Here is a 20,307-nt window from a genome sequence, read left to right as displayed (position 1 = left end):
GAACAAGACCTGAATGTCAAATACAAACAACTAAGCTTCAGCATATATGGTCCACTGAAGTAGCCGTGTGAAGTTACAAGAGAGCTTTCGGTGTCACAACCAAACTCATCTCATAACAATGGATTACACCTAAAAGCTGGTCTGACTCTTTCTCTGTTTAATTATGATTGTTTGCTGCTACGTTATCATAACTGATAACACACAGAAAATGAGACTTTCTCACCTTAATCTTTTGAGTGACTTCAAATTTGCCCACTTGACAATAACTATGGATAAAGAATGTTGTATAAGTGAATGTGGTCCAACTATTCCGTTATGAGCCATCTCACAGTAGAGTTTCACCACATAATCTACCCTCTTAGACTTGCAAACTCCGATAATGTCACCACATTTGGGACGCAACCCTTGCCATGAAGTCAAGCAGCAAACAAAGTATGCAGGTTACTTGAAAAAACAAAGTAATTTACATCTTAAGTTTTTTTTTTTTTTTTCAAAGTTTATACTACAAAAACAAATTATGTAACTGATTGTGAAATCATCAAATATATGAGAACCGGTTTCTGATTTTAAACCGGTTTAGCTCCTCTTAGCATTTTTAAGATTACGTACTGTCATTACAAGCTGTTGTCTCTCACCTTCGACTTCAGCAAATCTTAGACTTATCTCTGAGTATCTCTCTCGCATGTCCTTCAGCTCCATCTCCATCGATCCATTACTCTCTCGCAAAGACTCTATTTCCGCTACAAGAACTCGGATATCTTCGATTTCTTGCCCATTTAAGGGCTCCTTGTCACTCATCTGTTTCATCAAAGGTAACGAGTTAAACTTTCTAATGTTCAAGGTTGTTTAGTTTGCATGAAAATGTTGCTTCTTTATTAACAACCTCTTGGCTCCTTTGATCAAGCTTAGTTTCCAGTTCCTCGATTCTGTTCTTCAGACTCTTTTCCTTTTCGATGAACATATTTGATGAAGATTCAAGAGCAGTTTCCTTCAGTTTGATTTGGCCCTGGATCACAATTTCGTCACAAGCTTATCATATCAACTCGAAGATATCAAATACTGAAATGAATACCAAATATTTTAGATGCATATATATATATACCTCGAGAAGTTTTATTTTATCTTTCATAACCGCAACTTCTTTAGTAGATCCTACAGGACTTCCTTTGTTGTTGTTGGTGCTTCTCTGCGCGGTCTTCGTTAAGTTATTAATCGCGGTTCTGCTTTCTTTCAGCTTCTTCTCGAGATTAGCCATTGCTTCTTCTTTCTTCTTCAACTCAGTTTTCACTTGTGCCACTTGCTTCTTGTGCTTCTCCATCTCCACGTCATTCTCTGATAAAGAATGTTTTAGATCATTGCACTGAGCTCTCACGGTTTCTAGCTCTGTTTTTAAGAGTGAAATTGATGTCTCCTTTTCATCTTTGACAAGCTTCACCGCTTTCAACTCATCTGCTAGAGACTCTGACTCTTTCCTCATTAGTGAGATCTTGCTCTCTACTTCAACCTTCTTCATTTTCTCTCTCTGTACAGAAGCCTCAGCTTCCATAACCGATTCACTCGTCTTTTCCAGTTCATCTCTCAGGTGCTCTGCCTGTAACACGAGGCTATCTTTGTCCTTCTTCAGTTTCTCAACCTCCTCCTTCAGCATTGTGATCTCTTGGTTTAAATTTGCAGTAACATCCTCTTCATGCCTCTTCTGTTTCTCTATAACATTGGACTTCTCATCAAGACTCTCTAACATTTCCTCCATCTGACTAGTTTTGAAACTCAGCTTTTCAGAAAGCTCATGGATCTTTGCCTCATACTCAGCTTGGTTTGCTCGGAGCTCATCATTAGCGTTCTTGATCATTTCTTCTAGTTGACGTTTCTGCATTCGTAACTCATTAGCTTCTGTCATCGCCTTCATAGCCATTTTCTCATTTGATGTAAACATTGAATCCATCTGCTCAGAGAGTCTCTTGAATTCATCCTGAAGTTTTCCAGCAACACTAGCATTTTTCCACCTCGTCTTCCTTAGAGTTTCTTCGGCCTGGATAGCTCTTTGCTCTTGCTCCACTTTACCTCGCGTAACAGCATCGATGTCTGCCTCAAACACCTGAGCCTGTTTCTCCATTTCTTCTTCCAAAGTCTTCATTTGTGCTTCAAGTTCTTTAATCCGGCACAAAGACTCCGAAAACTCTTCGGATTGTNCTGTACAGAAGCCTCAGCTTCCATAACCGATTCACTCGTCTTTTCCAGTTCATCTCTCAGGTGCTCTGCCTGTAACACGAGGCTATCTTTGTCCTTCTTCAGTTTCTCAACCTCCTCCTTCAGCATTGTGATCTCTTGGTTTAAATTTGCAGTAACATCCTCTTCATGCCTCTTCTGTTTCTCTATAACATTGGACTTCTCATCAAGACTCTCTAACATTTCCTCCATCTGACTAGTTTTGAAACTCAGCTTTTCAGAAAGCTCATGGATCTTTGCCTCATACTCAGCTTGGTTTGCTCGGAGCTCATCATTAGCGTTCTTGATCATTTCTTCTAGTTGACGTTTCTGCATTCGTAACTCATTAGCTTCTGTCATCGCCTTCATAGCCATTTTCTCATTTGATGTAAACATTGAATCCATCTGCTCAGAGAGTCTCTTGAATTCATCCTGAAGTTTTCCAGCAACACTAGCATTTTTCCACCTCGTCTTCCTTAGAGTTTCTTCGGCCTGGATAGCTCTTTGCTCTTGCTCCACTTTACCTCGCGTAACAGCATCGATGTCTGCCTCAAACACCTGAGCCTGTTTCTCCATTTCTTCTTCCAAAGTCTTCATTTGTGCTTCAAGTTCTTTAATCCGGCACAAAGACTCCGAAAACTCTTCGGATTGTTTCTTCAGCTCAGTTTCAAGACTCTCTACTTGGCTTTCAAGCTCTGTCACATCCACTAGTGAAGATGAACATTGGTATTGCATCTTCAACTGTTCTTGCAGTTGGCTCTGCTCTAGCTTGTATGAGATATCATGATTTTCCTGTTTCAGTATCTCATAGTCCAAAGCAAGTTGTTCCATCTGTATCTCAAGCTCATCTTTATCACGTTTATAGATCTCAATCTCATTATACAGATCAGTGATCTTCTGCTCCAATACGTGTGTATCTTTCGCATCCACATGTTTCTTCAGGAGGTCCTCAAGTGCCTTTCCATCCTCATCTTCATCTGTCTCACTTCTCATTGATTCTTGAATCTCATCAGAGGTTCTTGATTTGGAAGGAAGCTCAGCTCCTTCCTTACTCTTCTCCTCAAGCATTTCTTCAAGATCTTGAACAGCAAGAATCAACTCTGAGTTTGATTCTTGTGTCTTCTGGAGCTGTAACCTAAGATTGAAAATTCGATCTTTCTCATAGTCAAGTTCCTCTCTCGTTTCCTCCAAAAGAATCCATGGATCTCTTCCTTCAAACTGCAACCTGTTCCTCATTTTACTCTCTCCTTGATGCTTGTCAGATACTTTATGTCTCTCGCAATCTTGTTTTAACGTATCTCTCTCCTGCTTCAAGCTATTCANATGTTGTAACCTACACAACAATGATCTCAGGATTATGTAGGAAAAGCTTAATGCAAGAAGCAGATGCCTTGTTCAGAAAAATGAAAGAAGATGGGATTCTCCCAAATAGTGGTACCTATAATACGCTGATCAGGGCACATCTAAGAGATGGTGACAAAGCAGCATCAGCAGAACTCATCAAAGAAATGAGGAGTTGCGGGTTTGTTGGAGATGCTTCGACCTTTGGCTTGCTCACAAATATGTTACATGATGGGAGATTGGACAAAAGCTTCCTCGATATGCTTTCTTAAAGCAATTTATTCCTCAAGAGAAGAGGAGTGGTAGAGCATCTGTGAGGTGAATATACATGTTGCTTTGGTTTGTGAATTTCAGAAGATGTCAGACTTGTCATGACTGAACCAAAATAAATACTACACAGTTCTTATGTTATAGTTCTGATGTGCTTTGGATACTACAACTGTTTCTGAACATAAACAGATGAGATTAACTCAACCAAGACATAAGAAGAACAAGACCTGAATGTCAAATACAAACAACTAAGCTTCAGCATATATGGTCCACTGAAGTAGCCGTGTGAAGTTACAAGAGAGCTTTCGGTGTCACAACCAAACTCATCTCATAACAATGGATTACACCTAAAAGCTGGTCTGACTCTTTCTCTGTTTAATTATGATTGTTTGCTGCTACGTTATCATAACTGATAACACACAGAAAATGAGACTTTCTCACCTTAATCTTTTGAGTGACTTCAAATTTGCCCACTTGACAATAACTATGGATAAAGAATGTTGTATAAGTGAATGTGGTCCAACTATTCCGTTATGAGCCATCTCACAGTAGAGTTTCACCACATAATCTACCCTCTTAGACTTGCAAACTCCGATAATGTCACCACATTTGGGACGCAACCCTTGCCATGAAGTCAAGCAGCAAACAAAGTATGCAGGTTACTTGAAAAAACAAAGTAATTTACATCTTAAGTTTTTTTTTTTTTTTTCAAAGTTTATACTACAAAAACAAATTATGTAACTGATTGTGAAATCATCAAATATATGAGAACCGGTTTCTGATTTTAAACCGGTTTAGCTCCTCTTAGCATTTTTAAGATTACGTACTGTCATTACAAGCTGTTGTCTCTCACCTTCGACTTCAGCAAATCTTAGACTTATCTCTGAGTATCTCTCTCGCATGTCCTTCAGCTCCATCTCCATCGATCCATTACTCTCTCGCAAAGACTCTATTTCCGCTACAAGAACTCGGATATCTTCGATTTCTTGCCCATTTAAGGGCTCCTTGTCACTCATCTGTTTCATCAAAGGTAACGAGTTAAACTTTCTAATGTTCAAGGTTGTTTAGTTTGCATGAAAATGTTGCTTCTTTATTAACAACCTCTTGGCTCCTTTGATCAAGCTTAGTTTCCAGTTCCTCGATTCTGTTCTTCAGACTCTTTTCCTTTTCGATGAACATATTTGATGAAGATTCAAGAGCAGTTTCCTTCAGTTTGATTTGGCCCTGGATCACAATTTCGTCACAAGCTTATCATATCAACTCGAAGATATCAAATACTGAAATGAATACCAAATATTTTAGATGCATATATATATATACCTCGAGAAGTTTTATTTTATCTTTCATAACCGCAACTTCTTTAGTAGATCCTACAGGACTTCCTTTGTTGTTGTTGGTGCTTCTCTGCGCGGTCTTCGTTAAGTTATTAATCGCGGTTCTGCTTTCTTTCAGCTTCTTCTCGAGATTAGCCATTGCTTCTTCTTTCTTCTTCAACTCAGTTTTCACTTGTGCCACTTGCTTCTTGTGCTTCTCCATCTCCACGTCATTCTCTGATAAAGAATGTTTTAGATCATTGCACTGAGCTCTCACGGTTTCTAGCTCTGTTTTTAAGAGTGAAATTGATGTCTCCTTTTCATCTTTGACAAGCTTCACCGCTTTCAACTCATCTGCTAGAGACTCTGACTCTTTCCTCATTAGTGAGATCTTGCTCTCTACTTCAACCTTCTTCATTTTCTCTCTCTGTACAGAAGCCTCAGCTTCCATAACCGATTCACTCGTCTTTTCCAGTTCATCTCTCAGGTGCTCTGCCTGTAACACGAGGCTATCTTTGTCCTTCTTCAGTTTCTCAACCTCCTCCTTCAGCATTGTGATCTCTTGGTTTAAATTTGCAGTAACATCCTCTTCATGCCTCTTCTGTTTCTCTATAACATTGGACTTCTCATCAAGACTCTCTAACATTTCCTCCATCTGACTAGTTTTGAAACTCAGCTTTTCAGAAAGCTCATGGATCTTTGCCTCATACTCAGCTTGGTTTGCTCGGAGCTCATCATTAGCGTTCTTGATCATTTCTTCTAGTTGACGTTTCTGCATTCGTAACTCATTAGCTTCTGTCATCGCCTTCATAGCCATTTTCTCATTTGATGTAAACATTGAATCCATCTGCTCAGAGAGTCTCTTGAATTCATCCTGAAGTTTTCCAGCAACACTAGCATTTTTCCACCTCGTCTTCCTTAGAGTTTCTTCGGCCTGGATAGCTCTTTGCTCTTGCTCCACTTTACCTCGCGTAACAGCATCGATGTCTGCCTCAAACACCTGAGCCTGTTTCTCCATTTCTTCTTCCAAAGTCTTCATTTGTGCTTCAAGTTCTTTAATCCGGCACAAAGACTCCGAAAACTCTTCGGATTGTTTCTTCAGCTCAGTTTCAAGACTCTCTACTTGGCTTTCAAGCTCTGTCACATCCACTAGTGAAGATGAACATTGGTATTGCATCTTCAACTGTTCTTGCAGTTGGCTCTGCTCTAGCTTGTATGAGATATCATGATTTTCCTGTTTCAGTATCTCATAGTCCAAAGCAAGTTGTTCCATCTGTATCTCAAGCTCATCTTTATCACGTTTATAGATCTCAATCTCATTATACAGATCAGTGATCTTCTGCTCCAATACGTGTGTATCTTTCGCATCCACATGTTTCTTCAGGAGGTCCTCAAGTGCCTTTCCATCCTCATCTTCATCTGTCTCACTTCTCATTGATTCTTGAATCTCATCAGAGGTTCTTGATTTGGAAGGAAGCTCAGCTCCTTCCTTACTCTTCTCCTCAAGCATTTCTTCAAGATCTTGAACAGCAAGAATCAACTCTGAGTTTGATTCTTGTGTCTTCTGGAGCTGTAACCTAAGATTGAAAATTCGATCTTTCTCATAGTCAAGTTCCTCTCTCGTTTCCTCCAAAAGAATCCATGGATCTCTTCCTTCAAACTGCAACCTGTTCCTCATTTTACTCTCTCCTTGATGCTTGTCAGATACTTTATGTCTCTCGCAATCTTGTTTTAACGTATCTCTCTCCTGCTTCAAGCTATTCACTTCCCTGAGGAGATCTTGACTTCTTTTAGTCTCTTTAACAATTTGTTTCCTCAGGCTTTGCAGTTCCATCTCAGAAAGATCTGCTTGCCTCGTCAAACCAGCAACCTCGGTTTTAAGCTTCTCTACCTCGTCCTCATCCGAAGAGTTTCTCGTGGTGTCCCTCGCGGTTGTATCATTCGAACTATTGGTAGAGTCATCAGTGCTGATACCACCATGATCAGAACTTCCTGACCACTCGGATTCTGATACACGAGGCTCTTCAAACAGATTTTTAGCTGAATGAAGTAGATGCTTAGTGGGATGTCTCAAAGGCTTAGCAACTTCTTCAGGAGTATTTGGCTCAATGACACTTCCAGTGCTTGACATTGTACTATCGGATTCAATCGATGCTCTTCGTCTCAGTTCCGCAAACCGAGCAGCTTTACCAAAAGTACCTTCCTACAAAACCAAAGACAGTAGATGTCAGGAGAAAATCCAAACTCTCTTGCATTACACCAATCACATTGTTCTTTTAATCAGCTATAATAATCTAAAAACCTCATGTGAATCGCTTTTACGAGTTTCATCTCCATCACCAATGCTCAAATGTGACTTCAAATCTTGACCCTGTGACATTTTCCCTAGAGTCTCACATTCATCCACATCTCTGCAACAACTCAAAAACATAGAAGCCACTTCCATTAAAAATTCCAAAACATAACTAAAAAGCCAATATAGATGAGGAGTCTAGTTTTATGCACCTTTGAGGATCATCAAATTCTAATTGCCTTTGTATAGATACCTAAAAAAAATCAGAAGACCATTAATGATAAAAGACTCGAAGGTTACAAAACTTTAAAAAGAAAAAGGACAAAAAAAAAACTGAGATCTCTTAAGAGCTTTTAAGATGAAAACAGTGTCTTAATATCTCTGTCAAGAGTCAAGACAAAGCATTAAAGAGTAAAAAGACGAAAAGAAGAGAGAAGAGAAAAGAAGAAACTAACATGCAACAAAGCTTTTTTAGAGTTCGAGTTCTGTAATGGTAGAGAAACATTGCAAGTCTTAGTCGCATCAACATAATCAGCAAAATCAATTGACGTTTCTCCAACCAAACCACCTCTTGTAGATCCCTGCACACCCACACACAACAAAAAAACATAAGTAACTAAAAAAAGATCCAAATCTTGGAATCAAGAAATCTCTATTGATTGACTCTCACCGGCGTAGTTGATGATACAATGAGATGATAGATTCTCTGATTAACTTTCCCAGTTTTAGCATCTTTGAGAAACTTCACAGTCTCGTAAACCGGGATTTCCCACCTGCAATGTCCATCTTTCACTATAGCTTTCTCTGATCTCGCCGTCGGTTTACCAATATCTCCCGGAACTAGAGACAGTACCAATCCCTCTGTATTGAACTGTGACGCCTACGTAAAATTAAAAATACAAATCACCAAACAAAAGAAGAAGAAGAAAAAAAAACATTTCAAGAAACCACTAAAATAATGATAGATGATTATATACTCCAACTTGAACAATGTGTTACATACCAAATTGAGATTTCTTGATTTTTTAGTAATAGTTTCTCAGTTTTGCAGTAAGTTTCAAATCTAAGCAAAATACAAATTAAGGCTCTCAATGGGAGACGTGCAGAGCCGTGCGGTGCGCACCACCCTACCTACCTACCATTCCTCATTTTGCACAGTCTCCAATATAAAAAAAAAAAAAAAAAAAAATGAATCGATGAAGAGAGACAAAACAACAACTGGAGTTACAACAACAGTACCTGAGTCGAATGAAACTTCAATCTGAAAACAACTTTGATCCTGTTCTTCTCGTTTCTCCATCTCGCTGACTTAAACATCTCCGCCTCCAGAGTATTATTATAGGGATTGATCGCCGGAGAAAAGAAGAAAAAAAAAACAGAGTTACTCAACGTCGTGAGCTAGCTAGCCATGACAACAATGCAGAGGGAACGATCATCACATAACTGATCCTCCGGGCGAGTTGGCTCAGTCGATCAGAGCGAGTTCGACTTAGAGAGATGGCGAAGAAGACGCGAACGTTAAGCTGGAGCGGTGGATTTTATATAAATGGGACAAAAGAAAAAGAAAAATAGAAAAAGCAAATTACAGTAAGATCTAAAGAAGAGAGATGAGAGACTAATAAACAATTGTATCAACAACAACAACAAAATATAAAGTACGACTACGTTTTTGGTAATTTAATTTAGGGCATGACTGATTCAAATGCTGTGATTGCGGTTGTGGTTGCGGGAGATTGTGGAAGCAAGCGTTTACGGTTTTAAGCGTTATTAAGCATTTTGAACGATTGGTTTAGCGGTTTAAAATTGGTGCGTTTGCGGGAGGTTTATGACTGGTTGACCAGCAGGTGCAATAGCGGTTGGAACATAATAAATGTGATATCTAATAGATAAATGTTTAAAAACACCAAAATTTTTATTAAACTTGATTTATAATTAAAATTTATTAAAATAATAATTATTCAAAAAAGAAATTCATATTGAAATAATTATTCTTTTATGCATTTGGCTTTTCACCAAAAATTTAATCAAGTAATTTGATAAATGACAAAACATATGTTTTAGATCGTAGATCTTTTCTCTTTTCTCTTAGATCGTGGGTCAGTAATTGCATCGGTAGGAATGGTCAAGCGAGAGTTGAGAAGAGTCACTGGTGATTTGTTTTAATATTTTTACAAATAATCTTATTTTCTTAAATTTCTGATGAAATATTATATTTATTTAACTTTTTTGAACTTATGTACGATAATTAAATTTACATCAAGTTTTCCGGTTGGAATATTATTTTCTACTAATTTTTTATTTTATAATCTCTGCAATCGTATCCGTATTTCATTTTCTCTCATCCTTAATGAGTAAAATGGTTAGATAGAAAATATAACAAAAAAAAAATTTCATTATCATTGATTTCTTTTAAGTTTCTTTTACAAAAAAAAAACAGCCAACCGCAATCGCCCGCAACCGCAAACGCTTACAAGAAGCAGTTTTTTGAATTCAGTGGTTTAGAGCGATTGGGAGCGATTGAGAGCGATTAAAAGCGATTGGAAACGGTTTGTGTGATTGGTTCTAATCGCTAGCAATCGCTACCACCCGCAAACGCAGCATTTGCGGGAGGTAGCGGGAGAACCAGTCAACACCTTAGTAGTCTTACATTTCCTTCAACTAAATTAAATATTTTTCTGTATCGTATAGGAAACTCTTTACGTTTCAATTTTTTTTTGTGACGTATTACAAGATATTAAATACATGATTCATTTATAAGTGTTAGATACTATATTTTGCTGGCATTATTTTGACTAAGATTGTATATCAGTCAATAAGATTCGATTAAAAAAGAATCTCTTATAAAATTTATCGGAAAAACAGAGTTTTTGATTAATTTTTATAGAGGAAAGATTAACAGTGCAAAATAATAATTTCGTGAAAAATGTGTGGGCTGGCAACATAATAATATACTACATTGCAAATTGTTTGTGATCAAGACTATTTTTATTTATCGTTGATAAGTTTTAATTAGTAATACGAAAAAAATAAAAATAAATGATTTTATGTACTAAAATTTGTTATGCATTGTAGGAAAAAAATAGACTATTAATAAAAAATTATGAAAGCTAGATTAAGTCAGATTTTTATACAATTATATTATAAAAAATAGACCGACAGATTTGGAAACATGATCTTAATAATTAAAAACTTTGTTTTTGGATTAGGGAACAGTGATCGATACGCTATGAAAATTACATGTCTGTCCTTCCTTTAGTTAGTAATACTCGAACCTTTTTTATGGGCATTGTAGTCAATAAATGGGTTAACACAGCCTACAAAGCTTGGTCCCGATAAACTAAAAAGATAAAAATCATTTTCCGAAAAGTATCAAACGGTCATGTTTGACGTTGATACAATTTCTATTTATCGGATAATTTTGTAATTTAATACTTTTAAACATTTACTTACAAATATAGCTTAGATTGGGGAAAATGATGTTTTAACCAAAACAATCTACATTGCGTAGCAAAAGTTATTTCTCAACGAATCAGTAAATGGCCTTATTCTTTACATCAAAGAAAAATATGTGGAAACTTAGATACCATTTTTGAGTATACATTAATTTAAGGTCTCTCAACGATGTTAAAAACTATATTGCCGCAATAACTTAAAACATTGTTGTTATAGTATCATCTAGTAATAAACATCTCTATATTATACTGATGCAATCATCTATATACTATAAATTTACCCAAAATAACTTTTTTTAGCCATGCAATCATAATTATATAGTGATCAAAACCGACAATTGTGATGTTAACAGTATAATACGAATATTATTCATACAAAATAGATAGACATTGCGCCAAAAACATACTTATTATAGTAGCTATTATATTATTATTCTCTATATATATATATATATATATATATATATATTTTGGCCGGAGAAAACTACGTTAAAATTCGAACCCGTGGCCAATACTATTTGAACCCAGTGGCAAAATTTTTCTTCCTTTACCACTGGACCAAGACGACTTAGTTTATATTATTCTACATTACTTAGTTAATAATCTATATATATAAAGTTAATTTTACTCATTTCTGATGCTGCCACATCAGCAACCCCCAACCCCCTCTATTTAATAAGGCCAAATTTTTGACACAATCCACTAATCAATTCATTTTTCTTTGTTTCATATTTTTTTCAAAGCCCAATTTCATATTTCTCTAAAACCCCAATCCAATAATAATACATGTTTTATATGATGTTGAAATAAAACATTTCTCGAGAAAGCTCCACTCCGTTGTCTGCCGTTGTGCGACCTGAAGCGTCCCTCGGCAATCCTCCACACCCTTTCACTGTCTTCCCTGACTTCCTTCTCCATCGTAACGTCTTCCTCTAAAACAGTAATTCAAGTCTTTCAATGTTGTCTCTTTCAATTGAAGTTCCACTACTTTTTTTTCAATAGGTGTAAGTTGAAGTCCTGTATAATGTCATCTCCTCCTGTTTCATGCCTCTTACCATTTCCTTTTACTCTGAAATTTCTCTTTACTTACATGGATTATATAAGACTAGATGAAAATTCTCTTTACAATTTCCTTTCTCTCTTCAATGTTCAGTGTTCAATCTGCTGAACGGCGGCTAGGTTTTAGTCATTTTTTGGGTTATGAAGGTCTTTACCCTTTCTTTGTTGATATGATTTTCATCTTTGGCTTGAATCAGTATAATCACATGTGTATGGACATCTATATATGTGTATTGTATACATGTATTAATAGTTATATCTAATTCTCTGAAATTGTTAATTTGCAGAAAAGAGGAAGGTTGAAGCTAGAGGATCCGAGTGAAATACTCTCACTAAATTTGGGTATGTCTCTTTCGTAATCAGATTTTTGTTCGGTTCTTTACTTCTTTTAAATCAGATGTATGTAAGTTTGTTTATGTGTAAATGTATGATGTAAGTATCCCTCCTCATAACACATGTGTCGATGCTGTCATACATGGTTTGTATATAGTTTCGGTCTCCTACCATAACATATCTGCTTTACCGTTATAGCTCAAGTCGGGGCCACTTATTTCATAGTAGTTGGTTTTGATGGTTCGCTCAGTATATATTCAATGTTGAGGCTCTAAGTAACAACTCCAATGAGCAATTTACCTGCTTTTATAATAAAAGTATATTACATCGTCCTAGGTAGCTTTTTGGGTCTTTAAATAATAAGTCTTCCAGTTTTTCTGTTATGATCCGTTATCAAGCTTCAAGCTACATGAATCCATAAACATCCATAGCAAGATCAGCTATTTGTTTCCATGTTGCACTAGAGATTATTTTATTCTATCGTTATGTCTATGTAGAATTTAGTTCTCCAAAGAATACTAAAATCTAGATGATATTATATATATCAGTTTTGTTTAATTTCCATGTACATTATGGTATATAGTAGAAAGAGTTAAGAACTATGTTATATCCTTTGTTTTAGTATGGTTTCCATTGCCTCATTTACATGTTTAGACACATCAAATAACTTTAAGATGAGACGAAACAATTGGCATACGTGCAGGTTATTCAATGAACAAGATCATATGAATATCAAGCTCAAGTGAATCCTCATGGTTTATGGGGTTAGTGATGTGTCTGTATTTTATATGTTTTAACCATAGTTTTTAGGTTTGTTTTGAGTCTTTTATTGAGTCAAAGTGTGCTTTTAGAGTCTTTTTAGTCTTTTGTGAGTCTGTACAAGTTCTAGACTACTTTGGAAGGAAACTGAGTGTTTTGGGGATGAAAACAAGCATCTGGAGCAAATTTGGTGAAGATTGATTGGACTAGCAAGCAGATGGAGCAACCAGAGAAAAGCATTCAGGATCGGCTGATCCTCATTCGAGATTGACCAGTCCCGTACCTGACTCAAGTTTTCCTTTTTCGTTTTAAACCGACTTTTAGATGTACACCAATTTTGTAAGCGTATAATACCTTTTCACTTTGCTCTTAAAAAATGCTTAAGTTCAGGACCTCATGTCCAAAACCTGCTTATTATCACTCTTTCGAATTAATCCTACTATAACTAAAGTAGAATATGTAACCAGTTCAAGCTTCACTTTGGAGGTTTATTAGTTTCCTTCTGACATATTCAAGTGAACATGTACTTGAATACTGTGCATACATATTTTCATGCAATAATTTATGATTCAGTCGTGGTGTAATCGAGCCTATGCCAGGAAAGCTCAGAGTTCATGTCATCCACTCAACGTCCTCAATTATGCAAATTCCATAGTAATCTCTTGCCCTTTTCATATGATTTTCTTTAATCCAGAAAGAAATGAAGTGTTTACTAAAGAATTTAAGTACAAGGGTCAAAAGTAATTCATGACCGGGAAGCGAGTCATGTAAAGATGGAATTGTCTTCATCCTTTTTAAGAAAGATCAGGACCGGGAAGCGAGTCAAATCACCATTAGACATATGGGCATATTGAAGGTTCATGAGTTTCTTATTTTGCTATATTTTCCATAAGACATAGTTTAAACCCCTTAAGAAATGAGTTGGGTTCAATATTTATTAGTTGTTCTTACTTTTGGTCCTTTTCGCTTGAATTTAAATTTATTACAAATGTTCAATTTACTAGCTCCAAACCAATGAAATGATTTTCTAAAGAGAGGAAAATAGCCAAGTGGAACAAAGATAAAAACTTTAAATGTAAAATGTGTTCACAAAACGTGATGAAAAATTTGAGGCCCTTCAGTCTCATGTATAGGGCTGGGCAAAATAACCGATAACCAAATAACCGACCGAAACCGAACCGAAAAAAACTAAACCGAACCGAACCGAAATTCTTCAAATACCCGAATGGTTAGTAAAAATCTATATCCAAACTAACCGAAACCGAACCGAACCGAACCGACAATTAAATGGTTAACCGAAATATCCGAAAACCTAGAAGATATCAAATATTATATACTTAATATTATGCAAAACTATAAAATAAACTTAAAATATAAATTATTTCTAGATTCAAAACAATTAAATATTTTAAATAATCAATATATGTAAATGTTATTATTTTGAATTTACAAAGTTAAATACTATTTTGTAAAATTGAATCAATATTTTTCCCTTTTTTGTATTTTTGTTATTGTATATTTGGTTAATTTTGGTTATATTCGGTTAGTTTTGGTTATATTTGGTTTATTTGGTTAATGTTAATATAATTTATGTTAGTTATGGTTATTTATTTAAATAACCAAACCGAAACCGAACCGAAAGAAACCGAACCGAACCAAACCGAAATTTCATAAATATCCAAATGGTTACTATATTACTATATCCAAAATAACCGAAACCGAATACAACCGAACCGAAACCGAATGGTTAACCGAATGCCCAGACCTATCATGTATATTAAATAACCAACTCAGCTCTTCTAAATTCTCCTTTTTAGTCTATATTTTTTTTGTATACCATTGATATATGAAAGCTCATAATTCTATAAAATTTCATACTTTTATGTTGTGACCAAAAGAATAAAATATACTAAAAATACGTAAAATTTCTTAAAACAATTCGACCGCGCGTAGTGCGGTTAAATTCCTAGTAATATCATAATGTTCAGTTCTTTATAAATAGCTCTTCAAAACTCTTTATCACTCCTTTTTTTTAATTAAACCAAAATCTAACTCAAAATCCTAGATATTTACTCAATTTATGTACGTGGGTGGGATATGATGTCGTCGTCCGGTCCATGTCCATCTATTTGATTCAATAAGTCATGAAATCATAATTATTAAAAATGAAATTTCATTCTCGGACATATAACATGCAAATTCATCATAAGTTCTGGGACATCAAACACCCAGAGAGTTATGAATCTGTGTTGTACAGACGACCCACCTTTGGAAATAAATATTACATATATATATTTTTAGCATAAATACTACATGTTTTATAATATTTAGTTTGATGTTTGTAGCAATCTGTATAGTTTGTAGCTTATATTATAAAGCGAAAAAAAACATTCATCACTTTGTTTTTGTTTTTTCTTTTTTTTTCATATATGTAGGTCCATCGAGATTCTGGAAATTTTTAAAAGGTATCCTATGTATTATCCCATTACCAAACTTGTATTATTGTAGAAAAGTTTCTTAAAATGAGTTTAAGGTATCAGATGTTAGGAAATCTCGATGACATATAGGACAAATCATACTCATACATTTAACATATTATATCTATGTAACCTTATATATTCTTATTTCATAACTTTTCCTTTTGCATTCCAATTTTATTTAGATCTCTTGTTAGAATTTAATTTAGGCGTAACGTATACATATATGTACGCATGCACATTATATTTTTAAGTATGTACAATATATATAGTATGTGTGCGTATAAATAACATGTATGAGCACATCACACGCAAAACACACATATATAAAACCAAATCGGGTAGTCTCGTAACAAAATGGTGGTTTGGTCGATCGAGTGTGTTTGAAATAAAACTAACGAGTTGAATACGTATATTATCTCCGCCTAACATATACGCCAAAGGTCCAACCCCTTATCATATACCAAACATTTATACATATACTATTAATTAACTGATTTGTAAATTCATTACAAATTATTACAAAATAATTGGTTTTCAGTTTGGTAGGAGAACTGGTTAATTTGTCCATTTTTTCTGATGCGCGCATCACGTACGGGTTGATTTCAAATGGACGCCCGTATATAAATATAACAAAACCCATTCGAAAAGAACTTTTCTTTTGTTGCTACATTCTAAAAGAACTTAACTACGAATGCATATATACGTATTTTAATTATTTATTGGCCATGTAAACAAATATAGTAAGAACTTAATTGTGTAATTGCTAAATGGTTCGTTGACGGTACATAAAGTAATAATGTAGGGTTCTTTGACACCTTGGTTGTTCTGGAGGAGCTTACTTGGCTTTGAAAATTAACCATTGCTTTATCTGTTGTACACACGTGCCACTCATGCGTGCCTAACTCAGACATCCCCTTTATTCTTTGCCTTAATATTAGATCATTCATATGTCGATCACTTAGAAGAGATAATTGTATAATGTAGCACTCCAAAAAATACATTTTCCAACAAAAATCTGTTTGTTTATATCATCGTAATATTTCTATTTCAAGGTTAAATAAAGTCACATAAGCTGTCGCAACCTCCAACCTAACTTCTACAAAGTATAAACACCTCTTTAATCTGACATCCTAGTTCACAATTTTTTTGACGTCATATTTTCTTTTATCTTTAAAATTTATTTGCCTAGAAAATTAGAAAATTTAATAACATTTCTGTTCTATTTTTTTGATAAATTTTAATTAACATTTACACCATGTTCTTTTGCAGAAAGCAATAAAAGAAAGAATTTAGTACCACAACATTACAGATCGAAAAGTATGCGGTCAAAGTCCATGACTTCTTAGTTCTTACAATTATTTTGGTGTTAAAAAGAAAAAAAATATATTTTCTACTTTCATTTCCATTAACTATTTCAAGAAACTATATTATGATAATATATAGATGTATCTTTCATCGTTGCATATATAATAATATGAAGTCCTGTTTTAAAAATCCTCGCGTAGCACCGATTACGTTCCGTAAAATCGTTAGGTCCACCCTTTCCGCCTCGATTAATAACTAGCATCGATTATCCGATTATACCATCCAATCCGACTACTTCCCGCTTAATTTTGTATATACCAATTATTTTTAAAGCCAAATATAAATCAAATATATATTTTTTGTTATTTAGACATTTAAATTACGAATTTATGATGTTTTACAATAACTAATGTACAAACTATTAACTAAAATCATATATTTTTTTTAATTACATTTTTATGTGTTTACCGTCATTTTAAAGATAATACTATATTTTTATATTTTATCATATATTTTTCTTTTCACATAAACAGAATTATACATATATTTAGTACTATATATCTTATTTTATTATAAATTTAATAAATTAACCCTAAAACTAGTCCCCGATTAATTTCCGTTTAATCTCTGATTTTCTCGCTAGGCGCTAGGCCCACCCTATCCGCCCGACTAGCGCCTAGCGATTTCTAAACCAGGGATATGAAGTAGTTAAATTTAGCTTTGAGATCTAATTTCGTTAAAAAAAAAATACACCATAGACATTAATGTTTATGGTTCTCAAATCTCAATATAAAGAACAAGAAGCACATGTGTGATGGGGTCACATTCCCAAAAATAATACTCATCAGTCTTCATTAGTTAAAGAAAGTTCTCACAAAAATGGGGATGCTGTGTGGAGAGTCCCAGAAGCATTTACACACACGATGAATCACAAAACCTCCATTTTTATGAACAAAAATTATTAATTATGAGTTTTTATATAATACTTCATTTGTTTCATAATAAGTGTCATTCTAAGATTTTTCACACATATTAAGAAAATCATTAAATTTTCTATTTCACCTCTAATTAATATATTATACATTTTTTTTCTATTGGTCAGTACATTTAATTAATAGGGATAAAATTAGAAATTTTAGCAAATATCTACATTGAAAATATAAAGTGACACTTATTTTATAACAAAATAAAATATATATTAAAAATGTAACAAAATATCCTAAATTTGACTTTCTAATACTAAGGTTTTAAAAGTAGTTAACGTGTTGTATATGCTATGCATATATAAGATCACTCGTGTCAACGAGCTACTGATTGTTAATTACCTAAATGTTTATGATTCATCTTGCACCATTGTATTAGTCAAATTAGCTTCCGATTAGTTAATGGATATATTTTATTCATAGAATTAAATAGAACAAATTATAATTCAATTTAGAGTTATTTCTTATGAGAAATAGCAATTTCTCAAAAAAGAGAAAAAAAGTTAAGCCGTTCTCTCAGTTTATATTTGACAGATTTGGAGAGATACATTAATCAACTAAGAAGTATGAACCAAAAAAGACGTGGATGTGTTTTTTTTGGTATTATTACGCCAAGATGCAGATGTTTAATGAGCACACTAATTAATACACACATATATACATATAAATTGCATATTATATAGTAGTATATCGTAAGAATGGTCCTAAACACCTAATTAGTCGTCATGATCTCAACGATAATTATTCATGATCAACTAATAGATACTCTTTATCCTCCTTAAAATCACCATCATCATTTTCTTTTTGGTTAATTTTGTATACTAAAATCATGATCGATGTAAAGTGATGCGTATAGATATTCACACATGTACATTTATATTTTCTAAATAATCTATATAACACATTAACACGTACCTAAACTTATATATACTCTTGCTCATATATCATTATACTCTTTTTATTAGGTTTATGATTACGTGATCATTTATTTTTTCTGTGTATGCATATTGCATACGTGATCACGCATGCATGCGTCATGCGTGCTTTCCAACTATTAATAATGCATATTATTGCATAATAAGCCTGTTTCAAAAGAAAAAAAAAAAAAAGAGAGAATAAGAAAGAAAAATGTTAGAATTTGAGGTCAGAGATTGTTCGTCTTTCGATATTTGATTCATTTTCAATTTTTATTATTATCATAAAATTTTGATATCCATAATTTCTAGAGTCAGACTCATATTATTATCATCCATTTGATTATATATGGAGTTATATGAATTTGCTATAATATGTCTTAATCCGAACAATTTTAGTATTAATTAAATATAGTATATAGCTAATTAATATCTGCCGACTATAATAAGATAAAATGCATGGACAAAAAAAGATTATAAGGGAAAAGCAAATATGTAAAAAAAAAAAAAAAGACAACTCTTTTATCTTTAGGTGATAGCTTGAGAAATAAGATAGGTATAATAAATATTAATTATAGTCTGGTATGATTTTTTTCTTTTTATGTTCGTCTCCCTTTCAGCATGTGATCGTACTAGAGAGAGACCGTTTCGCTTTATAATTAAGGTCATGTGATCAATCAACGTATTAATGTACATAAAATTTTCTCATTATTTATTTAAAACATATATATATATATATATATAGAAAGAACATATATGAAGATATGATGTACATTTCATAGTATATAATAACTTAAATTGAATTGAAATTCCATCAACCGAATTATCTGGATAATCAGATTTTGTTTAGCTGTCATATATAGTCTCTTAGGGCGGAGGAGCCCGAGCCAAAGGGATTACCCACAGCACAACTTGTCCCCGATCACATGAAAGTGAGTCTTTTCTTTTTTTTTTTTTCTTTTTTGGCTTTTATGCTTTGACAATTTTTTTGTTTTATAATGTTCAACATTATCACAGCATCTTCGCATCTTGGAAAAACTAAAGATGTGTAATCTCATCATTTCCTATCAAGAAACTAAAAGAAGGAAACGTGGACACCTTTTACTTTTGTCTAATGATTTGATAAAGAAAACCACATAACAGAGACGGTTATATGTTAGTATATTATAAGAAAAGAACAAAAAGATTTCAGAGATTTCAAAAACTAACAAGGAAGATTATTCATGTGACTATGTGAGGCTATATCTATAGCCCACACTTCACAATTTCATCTAAATATATTGACAAGTACCAAGCTACGTCAAGTGCTATTAGCCTATATTATATTACTAATTAAAAAGTACATCAACTTAATCGACTAATCCACATATTACAATTTCATAGGCATTTAAGTTTATAATACTATATCTACTAGCAAACCCTTACGTTTATTTTACGCTGAAAGAAAATTAAACACAAAATTCTCTTGTACATCACCACTTGCCCATCAGGCCATCACAGTTAACGACCGTTGCTACGGTTTATCTTGATAGTGAGTGATATGAGCTGGCACTTGAACTGTTCTGATTTTTGGAAAAGAAAAAAAAAAAAAAAAAAAGAC

General features: G+C 33.9%; 1 protein-coding gene and 1 long non-coding RNA gene across 4 annotated transcripts; one reads left to right on the top strand and one right to left on the bottom strand.

Moving 5' to 3' along the window:
• LOC104703958 (golgin subfamily A member 6-like protein 22) lies at window positions 412-9,043 on the bottom strand. Of its 3 annotated transcripts, XM_010420051.2 has the most exons (10): window positions 8,662-9,043; window positions 8,093-8,302; window positions 7,878-8,003; window positions 7,635-7,675; window positions 7,432-7,540; window positions 6,870-7,332; window positions 2,203-3,503; window positions 1,103-1,534; window positions 884-1,006; window positions 412-798 (listed from the first exon to the last, which is right to left on the bottom strand). In XM_010420051.2, exons 1-10 carry the CDS (start codon window positions 8,737-8,739, stop codon window positions 577-579), a joined length of 3,105 nt encoding a protein of 1,034 aa, XP_010418353.1. In that variant the 5' UTR covers window positions 8,740-9,043; the 3' UTR covers window positions 412-576. The 3 variants fall into 3 exon arrangements, with proteins under 3 accessions (XP_010418353.1, XP_019083676.1, XP_010418354.1); XM_019228131.1 differs by lacking the exon at window positions 2,203-3,503 and having other exon boundaries at window positions 1,103-2,176; window positions 6,211-7,332; XM_010420052.2 differs by lacking the exons at window positions 412-798; window positions 884-1,006; window positions 1,103-1,534; window positions 2,203-3,503 and adding exons at window positions 4,446-4,832; window positions 4,918-5,040 and having other exon boundaries at window positions 5,137-7,332.
• LOC109125592 lies at window positions 12,932-13,856 on the top strand. The gene is made up of 3 exons (XR_002032713.1): window positions 12,932-13,030; window positions 13,599-13,679; window positions 13,758-13,856. It is a non-coding gene; the product is annotated as an uncharacterized LOC109125592 (long non-coding RNA).

The sequence above is a fragment of the Camelina sativa genome, chromosome 7, assembly GCF_000633955.1.
Source record: "Camelina sativa cultivar DH55 chromosome 7, Cs, whole genome shotgun sequence".
NCBI lineage: Eukaryota > Viridiplantae > Streptophyta > Magnoliopsida > Brassicales > Brassicaceae > Camelina > Camelina sativa.
Note: the sequence above shows the minus strand (reverse complement) of the source record. Positions and strands in the feature narration are given on the sequence as shown.

Bases quoted from the DNA above. Each gene is read 5' to 3' on its own strand.
- LOC104703958 (XM_019228131.1), bottom strand. From the start codon at position 8,739: ATGTTTAAGTCAGCGAGATGGAGAAACGAGAAGAACAGGATCAAAGTT. The intron at 7,541-7,634 runs GTGCATAAAACT...GAGTTGTTGCAG, and splicing joins GAATTTGATGATCCTCAAAG to AGATGTGGATGAATGTGAGA. The intron at 1,007-1,102 runs GTATATATATAT...ATTGTGATCCAG, and splicing joins ATAAAATAAAACTTCTCGAG to GGCCAAATCAAACTGAAGGA.